Source organism: Myotis lucifugus, unplaced genomic scaffold (genome assembly GCF_000147115.1).
Source record: "Myotis lucifugus unplaced genomic scaffold, Myoluc2.0 scaffold_19, whole genome shotgun sequence".
NCBI lineage: Eukaryota > Metazoa > Chordata > Mammalia > Chiroptera > Vespertilionidae > Myotis > Myotis lucifugus.
Genome location: NW_005871067.1, coordinates 3,139,626 through 3,159,944, shown reverse-complemented (window position 1 = coordinate 3,159,944; position 20,319 = coordinate 3,139,626). Strand labels below are relative to the sequence as shown.

The window sequence follows — 20,319 nt, the reverse complement described above, 5'->3', positions numbered from 1 at the left end:
GATTCAACTGTTGATATGTATTTGTTGTCAGTTTATTCTTCAAATTTTAGTTCTTCTTCGCCTTTCCACTTTCTTCTTCTTTCTTCTTCTTCCCTCCTCTTCCTCTTCCTCAAGAATACCTTCCAACATTTCATGTAATGCTGGTTTGGTGCTGATTAACTTCTTTAGCCTTTTCATGTCTGTGAAGCACTTTATCTTACCCTTAATTCTAAATGAGACCTTTCTCAGTAGTTGTAATCTTGGTTGTAGGTCCTTGCTGTTCATCACTTTGAATATTTCTTTCCACTCCCTTATGGCCTGCAAAGTTTCTGTTGAGAAATCAGCTGAGAGTCGTATGGGCACTCCCTTGTAGGTAACTAACTGCTTTTCTCTTGCTGCTTTTAAGATACTCTTTTTGTCTTTACTCCTTGGCATTGTAATTATAATATGTCTTGGTGCAGACCTCTTCTGGTTCCTCCAGTTTGAGATTCTCTGCTTTCTGGGCTTGCCTGTTTCTTTCACCAGGTAGGGAAAGTTTTCTGTCATTATTATTATTGTTATTATTATTATTATTATTATTACCAGAGGCCAGTGCATGGATTCGTGCACCAGTGGGGTCCCTTGGCCTGGCCTGCGGGAATTGGGCTGAACCAGCCTCTCTGACATCACCTGAGGGGTCCCGGATTGCGAGAGGGCGGTTCTCGGGTGACGCACCCCAGAATTGAGCTCTCTCCTCTCTGGTTCCGGGTATGTCACCCAAGAACTGCAGCTGCCAAGTCACCACAGCTTGGCAGCTCCTGTGTTGAGAGTCTGCCCCCTTGTGGTCAGTGCACATCATAACTATTGTTTCAGACAGTTGAAGGGTTGGACGTTCGCTTAGGCTTTTATATATATAGACTATAGGCCCGGTGCATGAAATTCGTGCACGGGGTGGGTCTCCTCAGCCCAGCCAGCACCCTCTCCAATCCAGGACCCCTCGGGGGATGTCCAAATGCCGGTTTAGGCCCGATCCCCAGGATCAGGCCTAAACCGGCATTTGGATATCCCTCTCACAATCTGGGACCGCTGACTTCTAACTGCTCACCTGCCTGTCTGCCTGATTGCCCCTAACTGCCCCCCCCAGCCTGATCACCCCTAACCACCTCTGCCTGCTGGCTTGATTGCTCCTAACTACCCCCCCTGCCGGCCTGGTCACCCCCAACTGCCCCTCCCTGCTGGCCTGGTTGCCCCCAACTTCTTCCCACACCCCTGCCGGCCTGGTGCCCCACAACTGCCCCCCTCTCTGCCGGCCTGGTTGCCCCTAATGGACCCCCCCCCCCCACTGGCCTGGTTGCCCCTTACTGCCCCCCTCTGCCAGCCTGGTTGCCCCTAACTGCGCCCCCCCCGCCGCTGGCCTGGTCACCCCTCATTGCCCCCTCTGCTGGCCTGGTCACCCCACAACTGCCCCCCTGCCAACCTGTTTGCCCCCTACCTGCCCCCCGCCAGCCTGGTCACCCACCATTGCCCCCCTGCCGACCTGGTCGCCTCATGCAGCCTGCTGTTTAGTTGTTTGGTCGTTCCTCACTAACCCCCTGTCAACCTGTTCCCTCCATGCAGCCTGCTGTTCAGTCGTTTGGTTGTCCCTCACTAACCCCCCTGCCGACCTGGTTGCCCCACGCAGCCTGCTGTTTAGTCGTTTGGTTGTCCCTCACTAACCTCCCTGCCGGCCTGGTTGCCCCATGCAGACTGCTGTTCTGTTTGGTCATTACTGTTACTGTGATGACGTCCTGGACAATTTGCATATTCCTCTATTATTAGTATAAACTAGAGGCCCGGTGCACAAAAATTTGTGCACTTGGGGGGGGGGTGGAGGGAGAGGGGTCCCCCAGCCCGGCCTGTGCCCTCTCACAGTCTGGGACCCCTTGGGAGATAACGACCTGCTGGCTTAGGCCTGCTCCCGGGTGGCAGAGGGCACGCCCAATCCCTAGGTGCAGCCCCTGGTCAGGCTCAGAGCAGGGCCGATTGGGGAGTTGGGGCGCCGCCCCCTGTCATGCACAGAGCCGGGCGGATCGGGAGGTTGCGATGTGTGGTAGGTGTCCTATAGGGCCCAGTGGCTCAGCCTCCCCAGTCACTTGAGGTGGACGCTCTTGGTGCACCCCTTTGTGGGTTGTTTGCACAGTCTTGTTGTAGTTAACCCTTGATTGCTGTTGGTATCACTGGGAATTGACCTCCCGGCCAATTGGCTGTGATGACCAGCTGTATCTACACTGGAAAATTTGTTGCACAGGAGACACCCTCATGGGGCAGGACTTGCTTCAGTGGGGCTTTGGTGCTCACTGAGTCTGCCCCTTGAGTGTGTCTCTTATGGATGTGAAGAGTTGTAATCTGGTATGGTCTCACACTGACCACTGGGTACACTGGCTCTTGGATCTCCAAGGAGGTGCAAAATCAGCCACTGTCTGGGGCTGCCCAGCAGGAGCTACAGAGACATCTGCAGATTCCTCCTCTTTGTATGGGGTTTGGAAGTGCCCAGACGAGGACCAGTTGTGAAGTAACACAGGCTGCTGCTGCCGGCCTTGGCCTTCTTTTGGAAGCTCTGGGGCTCTCTGACCCAGCTGTAGTTTGACAGGTTTTAGGCAGAGATAGGATAGGCCATTCATATGCAAAAGCCGACACACACAGCTTGGGTGGGGTTGTAAATTTGGTGGGGCAGGGTCTCAGGGAATCACCAGGGCAGAGCAAACAGCAATGGCTGTCAGTCAGCCCTGCACTGGAGAGGTCCCTGGGTCTCCATGTCCTGCGCACCCGTGCAGGAACAATGATCGCTGCAAGCACCTCTGAGAGAAAGCTGCCCTGGAATTCCTGTCCTGATGTCAGACAGTCCAGTTTCTCCCAGTGTGTGTCTGCGTCCCCAGAGTCTCACCCGGAACTGGAGTACAGAGCATGCAGGAGCTTGTATCTCCCTCCCGATTAAAAGAGAGCACCCAGCTGCCAGCACTTTCTGCACCTTCGTACCTCCTACCAGTCTCAATGCGCTTTCTTCTTTACCTCTAGTTGTAGAACGTCCACTCAACCAGCTTTCCCGCTGTTCTAGTTGGTAGTTGTTCTACCTTTTAGTTGTTATTTTGATGTGTTTACCTATGCTGCAATCTTGGTTCTTTGCTGATTGTTCTGTATTTTAGTTGCAATTTTGATGTGGTCATGGGAGGCAGCTAGTACAGGCATTTACCTTTGCCACCATCTTAGTTCTGGCCAGTCAGTTTGGATTTGACATTTCTTTCATTTAAAAATGTGTTTTTTGAATATTGATTTGTGTTATTGCTTTATTGAATGGCTATAGTCTTTTTTCAATTAATAAGAGCTTTGCTATATACTTTTGTGTTTAATACCTAATTACATATGACATTGTAATTATCAATATTCGAATTATTGCTTACCACTTCATTTGTTATCAGTCACTTGGCTCATTTGAAATATAGTTTTGGAGGAGAGCTTGTGGATACCCTGGACTGTCAGAAAGTCGAATCAGTGGGTTCTAAAGCAAATTATGCTTGAAATGTTGGTGGAGGCAAAAGTGACAAAACTGATGCTGTCCTACTTTGGGCACATAATGTGAACGCCAGTTTCTTTGAAGAAGACAGTAGTTCTGGGGAAAATAGAAGGCCGAAGGAAAAGAGGAACACAATATGAGATGGGTTAACTGCATGAACAAAGCCATAGATGTGAGTCCACACTAGCTGAGAAAGGACTGTTTATAAAATGACATTGTGGACATCACTCATTCATATGGTTTCCAAGAGTTTCAGATGCCTCAATGCCTTGTAACACATACCACTTCCTGGCTGTGGTCTTGGGCACCTTGATTTTGAGGATAGGTTTTTAAAAAATCTGTGACTTTACTTCCATTTGTAGTTTTAATGTTTTACTGATATGGATATTTGGTCGTAATATTTAAATTAATGTTAATTACTTTTGGCTGAATGTACTTTTATTTAAAAAAATTTAACTTATGAAAATTTTGAATCAGATGTTTTTCAGCATATGTATACTTTCATAACTTTCTGCAATGGTAACATTAAAAATTTTTTTATGGCCCTGACCGGTTTAGCTCAGTGGATAGAGCGTCGGCCTGCAGACTGAAGGGTCCCAGGTTTGATTCCAGTCAAGGGCATGTACCTTGGTTGCGGGCACATCCCCAGTAGGGGGTGTGCAGGAGGCAGCTGATTGATGTTTCTCTCTCATCGATGTTTCTAACTCTCTATCTCTCTCCCTTCCTCTCTGTAAAAAGTCAATAAAACATATTAAAAAAAATTGTTATGTTTGCTTAATATTAACCTTGAGTGCCAACCAATATCCTAGGAACTATGCTAAAATTGCCAAGGCATTTTTGCTGACTTTACCGCAGTTTAGGAAAAAAATTATGAATCGCAAGTAAATGAAGTTACATATTCAAAAACTTAAGGAAACCTTCACTACATTGACATATTTAGCTATATCATCATCACTAATAAAAGCAGACTTAGAACTGGATGCCATTTTGAAGGTTTATTAGCACTCCTGGCACTTTTGGCGAAAGTCAGGAGGAGTGCGATTGCGTTCCCCGGCACTCTAGGGGTTAAGTGAGGATCTTATGAAGGTTTCCCTTAGCATATACTATTGTTTTACCTTAAAGTAGCCTTATTAAGGAGCTATCTTATACAACAAAGAGGGAATATGCAAATTGACCATCACTCCGCCACAAAAGATGGCGGTGCCCACAGCAGAGTAGGGGATCTCCGTTACACAAGATGGCTGCACTCACAGTGGAGGCTGAGTTCCTGTAACGAGCCTTAACGAGCAATCAGCAGAGACCTGAGGCTCTGCCCCTCCTACCCTGCCCCCATGGGGCTTGACAGGGGATCTCAGGCCGTGTCCCCCATCCTGGCGCCAATCTGGGGGACCTCTGGCCACACCCCCCACTCGGAAGGGCTTGATGGGAAGAACCGGGCCAGCAGACCTGAGGTCGTGCCCCCCGCGCTGGCGGGGCTTGACAGGGGACCTCAAGGTGTGCCCCCTGCCCCAGTGCTGGGCTAGGGGACCTCAGGCTGCTGCTCCTGCCCTGGTGCCAGGCCGGGGGACCTGAGGCTGCTCCCCCGCCCGGCGGGCTTGACAGGGGATCTCAGGCTGCTCCCTTTGCCCCGGTGCCAGGCCGGGGGACCCGAGACCACGCCCCCACCTGGTGGGTCTTGACGGGGGACCCCAAGGTGCGTCTTCCCGCCCAAGTGCTGGGGACCTCAGGCTGCTCCCATCGCCGAGGGGCTTGACGGGGCACCTGAGTCTGAGCCCCCTGCCCCTTGGGGCTTGACGGGGGTCCTTAAGGCACGCCCTCCACCTGGAGGGGCTTGACAGGAGATCTCAGGCCATGTCCCCCACCCGGTGGGGCTTGACAAGGGTGGTACCAGCCGGTCTGGATCTAGCCCAATGTGGGGGGTTGGCCAGGTCTGGGTCTTGTGCGATTTTGAGGTGCATGTGGGTGGGCGGGGACTTGACTCTGGGTCCCGTGGTGCGCCCCAGACTCTGACAGGAGGGAGATTTTCATATACATTTTACTAATTTTCTTTCATCTCTGACACTTCTATTATAGAGAATAGCTATTATATGCAGATAGCAATAGTAAAATATTTCCTCTAAGTAATCCCCTTTTAATGGGCATGAATTTTGTGCACTGGGACACTGGTTTTAGAATAATGTGTATATAATATATTGTTTGAAAATATACTTAAAATGCCTTAATATTTGGAATGGAAATTTGTAGATCTTTGGATAAAGCACAAGTTTTTGAATAGAATTATCTATTTTAAGTAGATATAAGTGTATGTTTTGCCATTTTCTGTGATTAGTATGTCTTCCATCCTGACAAAGACACAGCACTTGCTTGTTCTAAGTGGAACGAAGACTGATTTAAAAAATATATATATATTGATTTCAGAGAGGAAGGAAAAGGAAGAGAGATAGAAACATCAATGATGAGAAAGAATCATTGATTAGCTGCCTCTTGCATGCTCCCTACTGGGGATTGAGCCCGCAACCCAGGCATATGTCCTTGATGGGAATTGAACCTAGGATCCTTCAGTCCGCAGGCCAGTCCACTGAGTCAGACGAGCTAGGGCATGAATATGGATTTTGGAATCAAGCTTTGTACATTGTATTTGAGTCCTGAGGTTGTTTTAGAAGTTTGGATAGCCGAAACTGGTTTGGCTCAGTGGATAGAGCGTCGGCCTGCGGACTGAAGGGTCCTGGGTTCGATTCCGGTCAAGGGCATGTACCTGGGTTGCGGGCACATCCCCAGTGGGAGATGTGCAGGAGGCAGCTGATCGATGTTTCTCTCCCATCGATGTTTCTAACTATCTATCTCTCTCCCTTCCTCTCTGTAAAAAATCAATAAAATATATTAAAAAAAAAAAAAGAAGTTTGGGTAGTTTCACCTAATGTGCCCGATATATTGTTTTGTTATAGAGAAACTTTTATATCTATTTTATTTAACTCAACAGGGTTATTGTCACAGTTAAGTGAAAATAAAATAAAACCTTTTCTATTAAATACTGAAATGAATTGGTTATGGTGCTCTCTAGATACTAGAACCTGGTTTAACCAGATGATTAATGGTGAGAGAGTAACATGGTATATATAAAATAAAGGGACTAAGATTGTATACCTTGAGAATTAAATAATGATGTTACTTAAAAATGACTGGTCATAAAGTAAACATATTGATTTTTTGGCTTCTAGCCTTTCCATAAATACCTGGGACAAATGATACAGTCTGTTCACAGTATTTCATAAAAATAGTTGGCATACCCTTATTTAATGTCTGTGAAAAGTAGTTATTCTGTGTCCCTCTTGTATCAGGAGAATGGTAATTACTTAATTTCAATGCTTGATCAGCTTTATCTGATCTTCTCTTTTTCCCATTATTCATTCAGGTGCTTAAGCTACCTGAAATTCTTTGTTGATTAATGTGGAACCTAAAATACAACTTGTTGAAACCTTTCTGACTCTTCCAGCAAACTACTCTGTTAATATAATGTGCTCCTTCTAGGGCTTTTTTCCCCCTATGAATTCACATAAAAATATATGTACTTTAGGAAAAACATATTGTGTAAGTATATTTGGATTTTGGGGAATACATAATGTTGTAGTAATACTCTTTGTGTTCTGTGACTATTTTTCAGTCTATAGTATGTTTGCAGGTCTTTCCATGTCAGTAAGATCTGCTTTTCAAAAAACCCTAACCCTAATATTTTCTTTCATTTTCCATCACCACTCTTATTTTAGTTGTCATCATCTCTCACCTGGACCAGTGGCCCTCTGGTTTTTTCTTTGTCCATGTAGCAGTCAGAGTGATCTATTAAAAACATGTGTGAGATTATGTTAGCCTTTTGGTATAAATGCTGCAGTGCTTCCTGTTACGGCAAACTCCAGACTGTTACCTTTAGAAGTCATGATTTCTGATGGCAGGAATCATGATTTTCCCAAGTGCCTAAGACAGTATCTTGCACATACTAGGTGTTTGGTAAATCTTTGTTGAATGCAATTAAGTAATGAACTTGTTTTCCTTGGTGAGTTGTTGCTCTGTGTTTTTATGTTTCATGTCATACTATTCTTTCTTACCTGCCTTGTTCCAGCCACACTGGCCTTTATTCTGTTGCTTGATTTAAAAAAAAAAATGTTTATTGATTTCAGAGATGAAGGGAGAGAGAGAGAGAAAAACATCAATGATGAGAGAGAAGCATTGATCGGCTGCCTCCTGCACGTGTCACACTGGGAATCAAGCCCACAACCCGGGTATGTGTCCTGACCGGGAATCCAACTGTCATCTGATTCACAGGTCGACACTCAACCAGTGAGCCACACTGGCTGGGCTCTGTTGCTTGAATTTACCGACCTCATTCCCTTTAGGCTTTTTTTGGCAGGAGCTGGAATGCTCTTCCTCCAATTTTCCCATAGTTGGATCTTTCTTGTCATTTCAGATTTCAGTGTAAATGTCACCTGCTCTCATAGAGATATTCTCTGATCACCAAAGAAAAGTAGTTATCTCTTTATCACTGTGTTGTCACTCTGGTTTTTTTTAAATGCTCTCCTGAGGATATGTTTATTGATTTTAGAGATGCGGGGGGGGGGGGGGGGTGGAAAGAGAGAGACAGAGAGCGAGAGAGATGGGAAGATAGACATCAATGTGAGAAACATTGATTGGTTGCCTCCTATACTCCTGACCGGGGATTGAACCTGCAACCTGTTTTGGTGTAGGGGACAACACTTCTCCCAACTGCGCCACCCGTCCAGGACTCACTCTGTTTTTAAAATAATTAAATTTAGCTTTAAAAATAAGTGAGAAATCCTGTTCAAAAATTGAGAAAATGCAACAAAATAGACTGTGTGGAATTTCTCCATCCCTATGTCCCATCAGCCAAAGTGATATTGTTTTTTTTTTTTTATAAATATTTTTATTGATTTCAGAGAGGATGGAAGAGGAAGAGAGAGATAGAAACATCAATGCTGAGAGGAAATCATTGATTGGCTGCCTCCTGCAGGTTGGACTGAGCCCACAACCTAGGCATGTGCCCTTGACCGGAATCGAACCTGGGACCCTTCAGTCCGTAGGCTGACGCTCTATCCACCGAGCCAAACCGGCTAGGGCGAAAGTGATATTGTTGTCTTCATCCTTCCAGAGGCTCTTCATAGCAACATAAGCAAATGACTATATATATATATAGTAAGTGTTCTTAACCCAATCTTTTTTATTTTATTTTATTTTTTTATATATTTTATTGATTTTTTTACAGAGAGGAAAGGAGAAGGATAGAGAGAAACATCGACGAGAGAGAAACATCCATCCATCAGCTGCCTCCTGCACACCCCCTACTGGGGATGTGCCCGCAACCAAGGTACATGCCCTTGACTGGAATTGAACCTGGGACCCTTCAGTCTGCAGGCCGACGCTCTATCCACTGAGCCAAGCCAGTTAGGGCCCCAGTCTTTTTTTTAAAAAGTGGTCTATGGCCCTGGCCAGTTTGGCTCAGTGGATAGAGCGTCGGCCTGTGGCCTGCGGATTGAAGGGTCCCAGGTTCGGTTCCGGTCAGGGGCATGTACCTTGGTTGCGGGCATATCCCCAGTAGTGGGTGTGCAGGAGGCAGCTGATGGATGGATGTTTCTCTCTCATTGATGTTTCTACCTCTCTCTATCCCTCTCCCTTCCTCTCTGTAAAAAATCAATAAAATATATTTAAAAATAAAAATAAAAAGTGGTCTATGTTGCTTTATTTGAGAAAGAGGATGATAAAGGGTTCAAGAATTGGCATTGGGGCTCTTAGACCAGGCTTTAAGACCTCTGCAACCAGTTTCCTCTCATCAGATAACCTACTCTATGAAAATGAGGCTGCGTTTATAAACCACTTCAAATTCCCATCCATCATATCTGAAAATTATATACAATCTATATTCTCCTGTCATTATTTACCCCTTGTTTTTTCTTGCTGATTTGTCTCTGAGATTAAGGTAATTCATGTTCAAGATTAGTTCTACTATCATCTGTGCCTATGACCTTATCCTCTCCATCTGCTCAAGAACTTATTTTCTTTCTTTCCTGGTTCTTTACTGTTAACTGTGTGCTGTCTCTTTGGCTTCAGTACAGCCCTGTATATATAGTAGGTATTCAGAAAGTATTAGTTGAATATAGCAGAGTGGTGAAGAGTTTGAACTATTGAGTTATAAATGTCTGGGTGTGCATTCTAGCTGTGTGGCTTGGGCATGTTTGTTAGCATCTCTAAGCCACTTTTAAATGGGACAAATTTTATAGCTATATCAAGGGTTGTTTTGAGGATATACCTAAAAAGTGGATTGTGTTTATTTCCTATAGTTGTAGCAAATTACAGCAAACTTGAGGGTAAACAAGTTTACTTAAAAAAAAAAACAAATTTTTTCTCTCACAGTCTGGAGGTCAGATGTCAGAAATCAGTGATCCTGGGCTCATTAAGGTGTTAGCAAGACCATGTTTCTTCTGGAGGCTTTGGGGGGAGAATGAGTTCCTTGCCTCTTCTACATTCTAGTGACTGCCAGCATTCCTTGGCTGCATCACCCAGTCTCCTCTAATCTACCTCTATGGTCACACTGTATTCTCTTGTACCTATACCAGTGATGGCGAACCTATGACACGTGTGTTCAGAGGTGACACGCGAACTCATTTTTTTGGTTGATTTTTCTTTGTTAAATGGCATTTAAATATATAAAAGAAATATCAAAAATATAAGTCTTTGTTTTATTATGGTTGCAAATATCAAAAAATTTCTATATGTGACACGGCACCAGAGTTAAGTTAGGGTTTTTCAAAATGCTGGCACGCCGAGCTCAAAAGGTTCGCCATCACTGATCCTATACTGTATTCTCCATCCAACTTTCTTTGATAAAGGCACCTATAGTTGCATTTAGGGCCCACCCAGGTAATCTTAGTTTTAAATCCTTAATCATATTTTCAAAGAACCCCCTTTTTTTCATATAAGGTAACATTTATAGGTTCTAGGGATTAGGATTTGATATCTTTTGGGTCCATTGTACAGACTGATACATATAGAGTGTTCCCCAAAAATGTATACACACTTTGAATAATTATTAATTTCAATGGGTTAAATTTGAAAAGAAAGAAACATCAATTGAGCTGTCAGAAAAAGGTGTGTATACTTTTTTTTGGGACAAAAAAGAAGTAAAGCGCACTGTATAGTGCCTGGCAAATAAGGATTTAAGCTTTCAGGATAGGGTCAAGAAAGATTTCAGATTTTTTTTAAAAAACATGTTTTTATTGATTTCAGAGAGGAAGGGAGAGATAGAAACATCACTGATGAGGGAGAATCATTGATTGCACGGTCCCCACTGGCGATTGAGCCTGACACCTGCGCATATGCCCTTGACCGGAATCGAACCCAGGACCCTTCAGTCCACAGGTGGATGCTCAAACTGTCTAGGGCAAGATTTCAGATTCTTACAAGGGTTTAATCATACAGCTACATGGGAGCCCGGGAGGATAAAAAGCAGGGGTTATTAAAAAAATAAAAGATGAGGTAAGGGAAATTAGGAACTAAACCATACTATTTTATTGAATACAGAGGGATAAATGTATAGAGCAGAGATTTTTATTATCATATTTTGGTTATTTTCCTGCTCAAGTGTAAGAGGGTTTATATGTTTTCAGTTTTAGTTTATAGAGCAAATAGTGTGAAGGAGAGGAGGTGGTGGAGCTGAAAATTGGATAATTACCTTTCTTTTTATATTGCTAGAGTTTCACGTGTAAACTATATGAAATGATTAGTGAATAAGAGAAGATCATAATGGATATCAAAATTTTCCGGGGTATTATATAAGAATCATTCTCATTTAGAATAGAAAAGAAAGGGAACTTAAAAAAAAATTCCTTCAATTAGAGCAACATAAAATGTTATGTACTGACCACTTATATACTTTTTCTTTTTTCTATCTCCTTAACAGGTTCCTTGGCATGGACACAGGTTCAGTGGGAGGATTAGAACTGACTGATCAGACTCCTGTTTTATTAGGGAGTACGGCCATGGCAACTAGTCTCACGAATGTTGGAAATTCATTTAGTGGTGCACCTAATCCTTTAGTTTGTAGATCTAATAAATTTCAAAACTCATCAGTGGAAGATGATGATGATGTTGTTTTTATTGAACCTGTACAACCTCCCCCATCTTCTGCATCAGTGGTGTCTGATCAAAGAACCATAACATTTACATCATCAAAAAATGAAGAACTACAAGGAAATGATTCCAAAATTCTTCCTTCCTCAAAAGACTTGGCTTCTCAGAAGGGAAATGTAAGTGAGACAATTGTCATTGATGATGAAGAGGACATGGAAACAAATCAAGGGCAAGAGAAAAATTCCTCCAATTTTATTGAACCTCGGAGACCTCCTGAGACTAAAAACAGAACCAATGATGTGGATTTCTCTACTTCCAGTTTTTCAAGAAGTAAGGTAAATGCAGGAATGGGTAATAGTGGTATCACCACAGAACCAGACTCTGAAATTCAGATTGCTAATGTTACAACCTTAGAAACAGGTGTAAGCTCTGTGAATGATGGCCAATTAGAAAATACTGACGGGCGAGATATGAACTTAATGATTACACATGTAACATCACTGCAGAATACCAACTTGGGAGATGTCTCTAACGGACTGCAGTCAAGTAATTTTGGTGTTAATATGCAAACATACACCCCATCTTTAACTTCACAGACCAAGACTGGAGTAGGACCTTTTAATCCTGGTAGAATGAATGTGGCAGGAGATGTTTTTCAGAATGGAGAATCTGCAAGTCATCATAGTCCTGGTAAGCCATGAGTGATATTCCACCCCATGTAAATGAATTTGAACTTTGGCTGTTGCTTTTTCTATTGTAGTAATTGATGCCACCTTGGTTAGTTTATTTATGTAAGGTATATTAGTTCTATTGACTTCTAAGTTTGAAGTCTTAACTAATCAGAGAGTGAAAACACAGTATTTCTCCATAATTATTAGAAAATCAATCACAAACTTATATGTCTAATGGATTAAAAAAATACTCCTTATATTCCACCACTAAATTGTAACAATTTGGCATTTTATTTGTCATGTACTCATTTTTTGCTTATATATTTTTAGTTTTAGTTGTGTTGTTTTAATGTGTAGAGAACAAAAAGAAAGTAGCACACGTAAGGAACAATATAATATGATGTAATTGCATTTAGATTTGTTTTACTTTCTCTGTTTAATTTTGACTACCTATCTGATTTTAATTTTTACTTAGCTTCTGATTATATTTTTTATATTTGAAGGCTGAAATTTTATTCTGTGAGTAGCTTTGCTGTGTGAAAACATTATAAGAATTCTGGCTTTCTCATGACCATGTTTGTGGTTTTCACTTTCTCTTTCACCTGTCCCTAAGCCTGTGTGTGTCTGTCTCATTCTTTCATCATTTTAGGCTCATTAGCAACTTTGTCAGCCTAGGAATTGTGTACAATAACAAGAAATGATTAAAACTTAGGCCGTGTAGAATCCTATATAATAAAAGCCTAATATGCTAAGTGTCCAGTCGTCCGGTCAGCCGTTCAACCAATCAAAGCATAATATGCTAATGATATGCTAAGGCTGCTCAACTGCTCGCTATGACGTGCACTGACCACCAGGGGGCAGACGCTCTGACCGATAGGTTAGCTTGCTGCTGAGGTCCGGCCAATTGGGACTGAGCGAGATGGGCCAGACACACCCTGGAATCCTCCTGTGGTTCCTTCCTGGCTGGCCAACCTCCCGCATCCCTACCCGGCCCCATTTGTGCACTGGTGGGGTCCCTAGGCCTGGCCTGGCACTCTCTCACAATCCAGGACCCCTTGGGGAATGTCAGAGAGCTGGTTTAGGCCCGATCCTGCAGGCCAGCCCGAGGGACCCCACTGGTGCATGAATTTGTGCACTGGGCCTCTAGTACTCTATGAAATGCTAGTCATATTTCTTTTATATTCTTTTTTTTTTTTTTTGGTTACAATAGTAATGTCTAATTATTAGAGAATGTTTGAAAAATTTGTAATTAAAAAATGAGGGAAAAAGTCCCCTGTAGTCTTAATAACTAAAGGGTCATGCTCTCAGTGGATGTCTTTCAGTCTTTTTCCTTTGTGTTTTTTAACCTGGTTGAAATGCAACTCTGTATAATTTTGATTCCAGTTTTCCTCCCATTTGTTATTACATTGTATTTTCTCAAACCATTAACATATAAAAACAGTTTTAATGTCTGCATAATGATTGGGTATGAATATATCATTCCCATACTTGACTTTTCCCATATTTGCTATTATAGGTATATCATTAACATCTCTGTTCAAATTTCTGATTATTTCTTTGGAGTGTATTGTCCTGTCTCCCTAAAGATTTATGGTCTAAAATAGTGTCTGGTTTATAGAGATTTTGAAAGAAATGTGTTTCGTATTATTCAGTTTTGACACATTTTCATGCTTTCGAAGACCCTTGACACGGTGTGTGTGTGTGTGTGTGTGTGTGTGTGTGTGCGCGTGTGCGCGCGCGCTTATATTTGTAGGGCATTTTTAAGTTGCAGAAATATATTGTCATACTGCCTTCTGGAAAGTTCTTGTCAATTTATACTACTACCAGTTGTATGTTAGAGCGTCTTTTATTGTAACCTTCCAGCTCACATAAAAGTTTAAGAAATGATGATGTTCAACTAGTTTTAAATTGGCTATTTTGTCTCTTGTAATTATAAATGTATAAAAATATGAGTATGAGAAAGAAAAAACATTCTCACCATTGAGAATGGTATATTTAATTCTAATCTGAGATCATAGTATAGGTATAGTTTTGCAAACTCTCCCCTCGTATACTACTCCTTTGAATACCTAGTAATAAATCTTGAACTTTTGACTATGTCAAGTATATGTTTGATTTTGTTAATTCTCTATTTAGCTCGGGTCCAAGTTTTACTATGTAAATAGCTCTTAAGAATATTCTTATTAATGTATCTGTGATACGTATTGCTTTAGGAATATTGCTGGTTAAAGGGACATATTGTAAGAGTTGTGTTCCTCTTTACTCAAACTGTTACACAAGGCAATGTAAAGTACTCATGAGAAAAACTAAACATATACCTGCTCTTGAATTTATGAATCAGCTCTTGTGTTTATTTGCTGTTTTTATTCGTGATAGAGAGTTGTAAAATTTTGGCTCTCAGACTGATTAAACTGCTGTCCCATGATTTGAAATGATTAGGTACCTTCTAGTCCTAAAAGTTTTTTGGTGTTGGAGGAGGTGAAATTTGAAAATAGCGGAAATGTAAGAGCTGAAATATAGTTAAAGGGAGCCATTACATTATTTATGTAGGGCCTAAAACTAAATTGAAATAAAAGCACCAGGTTTTTAAAATCAAGTTAATAGATGCCTTAAGTTTAAATAGATTCCTTTAAGTATATATGGAAATGATAAGACTACAAATTGAAAATTTGTAGGGAGTCAGAATTTGTGTTGCAAAAAGCTATTCCTTCTAGCATATGTTCAAATATAGTTTTTGTTTGAAGGCCTCTCAGAAGGTAGAATTGCCATTTCTTTCAGTGATTTATTTCTTTGTCTTCAATATTATTGTTATCCATTTATTAAAACTGTTCAGTTACCCTGATGATAGCAGAATAACAGGATCCAGAAAGAACTCTATTTATTCTTCGTATAAAGTATGTATGTTTTTTGGTGGGGGGAATTGTGGAGTAAAGTAAGATTTGAATAGCAGTGTATTGCAGCCTGTTGAAACCATTAGGTTGTGGACTGGGTCAGCAATGTGAAATAGCCTTCTTTAGTTTTTTTATTTTCTTTTTCCTTTATTGATTAAGATATTACAAATGTGTCCTTATCCCCGCAATGTCCTCTCATCCCCCCAATCCTGCCCTCACCCTCACCCCCTGTTGTCCACATCCATCGTTTATGCTTATATGCATGCATACAAGTCCTTTGGTTGATCTCTCCCCCTAACCCCCATCCTCCCCTACCTTCCCTCTGAGTTTTGAGCATCTGATCGATGCTTCTCTGTCTCTACACCTGTTTTTGTTCATCAATTTATGTTGTTCATTATAATCCACAAATGAGTGAGAGCATGTGATATTTATCTTTCCCTGACTGACTTATTTCACTTAGCATAATGCTCTCCAGCTCCATCCATGCTGTTGCAAATGGTAGGAGTTCCTTCCTTTTTACAGCAGCATAGTATTCCATTGTGTAGATGTGCCAAAGTTTTTTATTCCATTCATCTGCTGATTCCAAATCTTAGCTATTGTAAATTGTGCTGCTATGAACATAGGGATGCATATATCCTTTCTGATTGGTGTTTCTGGTTTCTTGGGATATATTCCTAGAAGTGGGATCACTGGGTCAAATGGAAGTTCCATTTTTAATTTTATGAGGAAACTCCATACTGTTCTCCACAGTGGCTGCACCAGTTTGCATTCCCACCAGCAGTGAACGAGGGTTCCTTTTTCTCCACATCCTTGCCAGCATTTGTCATTTGTTGATTTGTTGATGATTGCCATTCTGACAGGTGTGAGATGGTACCTCATTGTCATTTTGATTTGCATCTCTCGGATGATTAGTGACTTTGAGCATGTTTTCATATGTCTCTCAGCCTTATGTATGTCCTCTTTCAAAAAGTGTCTATTTAGATCCGTTGCACATTTTTTGATTGGGTTGTTTATCTTCCTTTTGTTAAGTTGTATGAGTTCTTTGTAAATGTTGGAGATTAAACCTTTATCAGAGATATCATTGGCAAATATGTTCTCCCATGCAGTTGGTTTTCTTGTTTTGTTGATGGTTTCTTTTGCTGTGTATAAGCTTTTTATTTTGATATAGTCCCATTTGTTTATTTTCTCTTTAGTTTCCATTGCCCTAGGAGCTGTGTCAGTGAAGAAATTCCTTCGGCATATATCTGAGATTTTTCTACCTGTGGATTCCTCTAATATTTTTATGGTTTCCCGTCTTACGTTTAAGCCCTTTATCCATTTTGAGTTTATTTTTGTGTATGGTGTAAGTTGGTGGTCTGGTTTCATTTTTTTGCATGTGTCTGACCAAATTTCCCAGCACCATTTATTGAAGAGACTGTCTTGACTTTATTGTATGTTCTTGCCTCCTTTGTCAAATATTAATTGAGCATAGTGGTCTGGATCGATTTCTGGGTTCTCTATTCTATTCCATTGGTCTATATGTCTGTTCTTGTGCCAGTACCAGGCAGTGTTGAGAACAGTGGCTTTGTAATACAGCTTGATATCTGGTATTGAGATCTCTCCTACTTTGTTCTTCTTTCTCAGGATCCCAGCAGCTATTAGGGTTTTTTTTTTTTTTTTATTCCAGATGAATTTTTGGAGAGTTCTTTCTAGATCTGTGAAATATGCTGTTGGTATTTTAATGGGGAGTGCATTGAATCTATAGATTGCTTTGTGTAGTATGGACATTTTGATGATGTTGATTCTACCAATCCATGAACATGGTATGTTCTTCCATCTGTTTATGTCTTCCTCTATCTCTTTTTTCAATGTCCTGTAGTTTTCTGGGTAGAGATCTTTTACCTCCTTAGTTAAGTTTATTCCTAGGTATCTTAATTTTTTTGGTGCAATGGCAAATGAGATTGTTCTTTAAATTTCTTTTTCTGTAAGTTCACTATTGGCGTATAATAATGCCATAGATTTCTTGGCGTTAATTTTGTATCCTGCTACATTGCCAAATTCATTTATTAGGTCTATTAATTTTTTGATGGAGTCTTTAGGGTTTTCTAAGTACAGTATCATGTCATCTGCGAATAATGACAATTTTACTCCTTCTTTTCCAATTTGGATGCCTTTTATTTCTTCTTGTCTGATTGCTTTGGCTAGCACTTCCAGTACTATGTCGAACAGGAGTGGTGAAAGTGGGCATCCCTGTCTGGTTTCTGTTCTTAAGGGAAATGGTTTTAGTTTTTGCCCATTGAGTATGATGTTGGCTGTAGGTTTTTCATATATGGCTTTTATTATGTTGAGGTATGATCCCTCTATTCCCACTTTGCTGAGAGTTTTTATCAAGAAAGCGTGTTGGACTTTGTCAAATGCCTTTTCTGCATCAGTTGATATGATTATGTGATTTTTGTCTCTCAGCTTGTTTATATGATGTATCACGTTTATTGATTTGTGGATATTGTACCAGCCTTGCATTCCTGGAATAAATCCCACTTGGTCATGGTGTATGATCTTTCTGATGTAATGCTGGATCTGATTTGCTAGAATTTTGTTGAGGATTTTAGCATCTATGTTCATCAGGAATATTGGCCTGTAATTCTCTTTCTTTGTGGTGTCTTTATCTGGTTTTGGAATTAGGGTAATGCTGGCTTCATAGAAAGAGCTTGGAAGTGTGCCTTCCTCTTGAATTTTTTGGAATAGTCTGAGAAGGATTGGCTTTAGTTCTTCTTTGAATGTTTGGTAAAACTCCCCTGTGAAGCCATCTGGTCCAGGGCTTTTGTTTGCTGGAAGCTTTTTGATTACTCTTTCAATTTCATCAGTAGTTATTGGCCTATTCAGGTTTTTTGATTCTTCCTGATTGAGTATTGGAAGCTTGTATTTTTCTAGGAATGTCTCTATTTCATCGAGGTTGTCCAGTTCGTTGGAGTAGAGTTGTTCGTAGTAATTTTTGACAGTCCTTTGTATATCAGTAGGGTCTTTTGTTACTTCACCTCTTTCATTCCTGATTTTGTTTATTTGGGTTCTTTCTCTTTGTTTCTTTGTGAGCCTGGCGAGAGGTTCATCAGTCTTGTTAATCCTTTCAAAGAACCAGCTCTTGGTTTCATTGATCTTTTGTATTGTTTTTTTGGTCTCTATGTCATTTATTTCTGTTCTAATCTTTATTATCTCCTTCCTTCTGCTCACTCTGGGGTTTTCTTGTTGCTCTCTTTCTAACTCTTTGAGTTGTAGGGTTAGATCATTTATTACCACTTTTTCTTGTTTTTTGAGGTAGGCCTGTAGAGCTATGAACTTCCCTCTCAGGACTGCTTTCGTTGTGTCCCATAGATTTTGGATTGTTCTGTTTTTATTGTCATTTGTTTCCAGGATGGTTTTTATTTCTTCTTTGATCTCTCTGGTAACTCATCCATTGTTTAATAGCATGCTATTTAGCCTCCAAGTGTTTTTTTCTCCAAGTGTTTTTTTATTGTAGTTGATTTCTGGTTTTATGCCATTGTGATCTGAGAAGATGCTTGTTATGATTTCTATTCTCTTGAATTTGAAGAGACTTTGCCTGTGTCCTAAGATATGGTCTATCTTTGAAAATGTCCCATGTGCACTGGAGAAGAATATATATTCTGTAGCTTTGGGGTGAAATTTTCTGAAGATGTCAATGAAGTCCATCTGATCTAGTGAGTCATTTAGAATTGCTGTTTCTTTGCTGATTTTTTGTTTAGAGGATTTATCCAGTGGTGTCAGTGGGGTATTAAAGTCCCCTACTATTACTGTATTGCTATCAATTTCTCCCTTGATATCTTCCAGAAGTTGTTTTATGTATTTGGGTGCTCCTGTATTGGGTGCATATATGTTTACCAGAGTTATATCTTCTTGTTGAATTGCTCCCTTTAGTATTATGTAGTGGCCTTCCTTATCTCGTGTTTACTTTGAGGTCTATTTTGTCAGCTACAAGTATCGCAACCCCAGCTTTTTTCTCATTTCCATTTGCCTGAAAAATTTTTTTTTCGTCCCTTCACTCTCAGTCTGTGTGAATCCTTTGTTCTGAGGTGGGTCTCTTGTAGACAGCAAATATATGGGTCATGTTTTCTTATCCATTCAGCTACCCGGTGTCTTTTGATTGGATCATTTAATCCATTTACACTTAATGTTATTTTTAAAAAGTACTTGTTTGTGGTCATTTTTATTCTTATTGTTTGTGTTTCTTCTTGACTTTCTGTTTCTTCTTTTTACAGCAGTCCCTTTAGCATTTCTTGCATTGCTGGCTTGGTGGTAATAAACTCTCTTAGCCCTTTTTTGTATGTGAAGCTCCTGATTCCACCTTCAATTTTGAATGAAAGCCTTGCTAGGTATAGTATTCTTGGATTCATTCCCTTGCTTTGCATCACTTTGTATATTTCATTCCATTCCCTTCTTGCCTGGTGTGTTTCTGTTGAGAAGTCAGCTGATATTCTAATAGGAGATCCCTTGTAGGTAACTTTCTGTCTCTCTCTGGCAGCCTTTAAGATTCTTACTTTGTTGTTGGTGTTTGCCAATTTAATTATGATGTGTCTTGGTGTTGTTCTTTTGGGGTTCATCTTGTTTGGCACTCTATGTGCTTCTTGGACTTGTGTAGTTTTTTTCTTGCCAGTATCAGGGAAGTTTTCTGTCATTATTTCTTCAAACAAGTTTTCTATTCCTTGCTTCTCCTCCTCTCCTTCTGGTACCCCTATTAAGCGAATGTTGTTTCATTTGCGTTGTCCCAAAGCTCCCTTAGGCTCTCCTCTTGCTTTTTAAGTTTTTTTTCCAGTTGCTCTTGTGTTTGTGTGTTTTTTCCTACCTTGTCTTCTAATTCGCTGATACGGTCCTCAGCCTCTTCTAGTCTGCTGTTTAAGCCTTTCATTGTGTTCTTTATTGCAGCTACGTCGTTCTTCATTTCCTCTTGGTTCCTTTTCATGTTGGTGACAGTCTCATTCAGCTCCTTATAATTCTCATTGAGTTGTGTGCATTTGTCATCCAGCCGTTTGAGCATCCTTATAACCATTACTCTGAATTCTTTCTCTGATAAGTTAGTAGCCTCAATTTCATTTAACTCCCTTTCTGGTGACTCCTCTTTTTCTTT

The 20,319-nt window shown here is 40.9% G+C and overlaps 1 protein-coding gene across 21 annotated transcripts in view; it reads left to right on the top strand.

Moving 5' to 3' along the window:
- ZMYM2 (zinc finger MYM-type containing 2) overlaps positions 1 to 20,319 on the top strand; it is a 150,278-nt gene that overhangs the window by 33,134 nt on the left and 96,825 nt on the right. For 17 of the 21 annotated variants that reach the window (XR_002828421.1, XR_002828418.1, XR_002828417.1 and 14 more), the window contains exon 3: positions 11,472 to 12,331. Coding sequence is in view for 13 of the 21 variants with exons in the window: in XM_014452884.2 (XP_014308370.1) it covers positions 11,482 to 12,331 (850 nt within the window). In the remaining 8 variants the exon portion in view is untranslated. Of the gene's footprint in view, positions 1 to 8,529; positions 8,711 to 10,798; positions 10,931 to 11,471; positions 12,332 to 20,319 lie in introns of those variants that run through there. The other 4 variants (XM_023751130.1, XM_023751133.1, XM_023751127.1 and 1 more) reach the window with 3 other exon arrangements.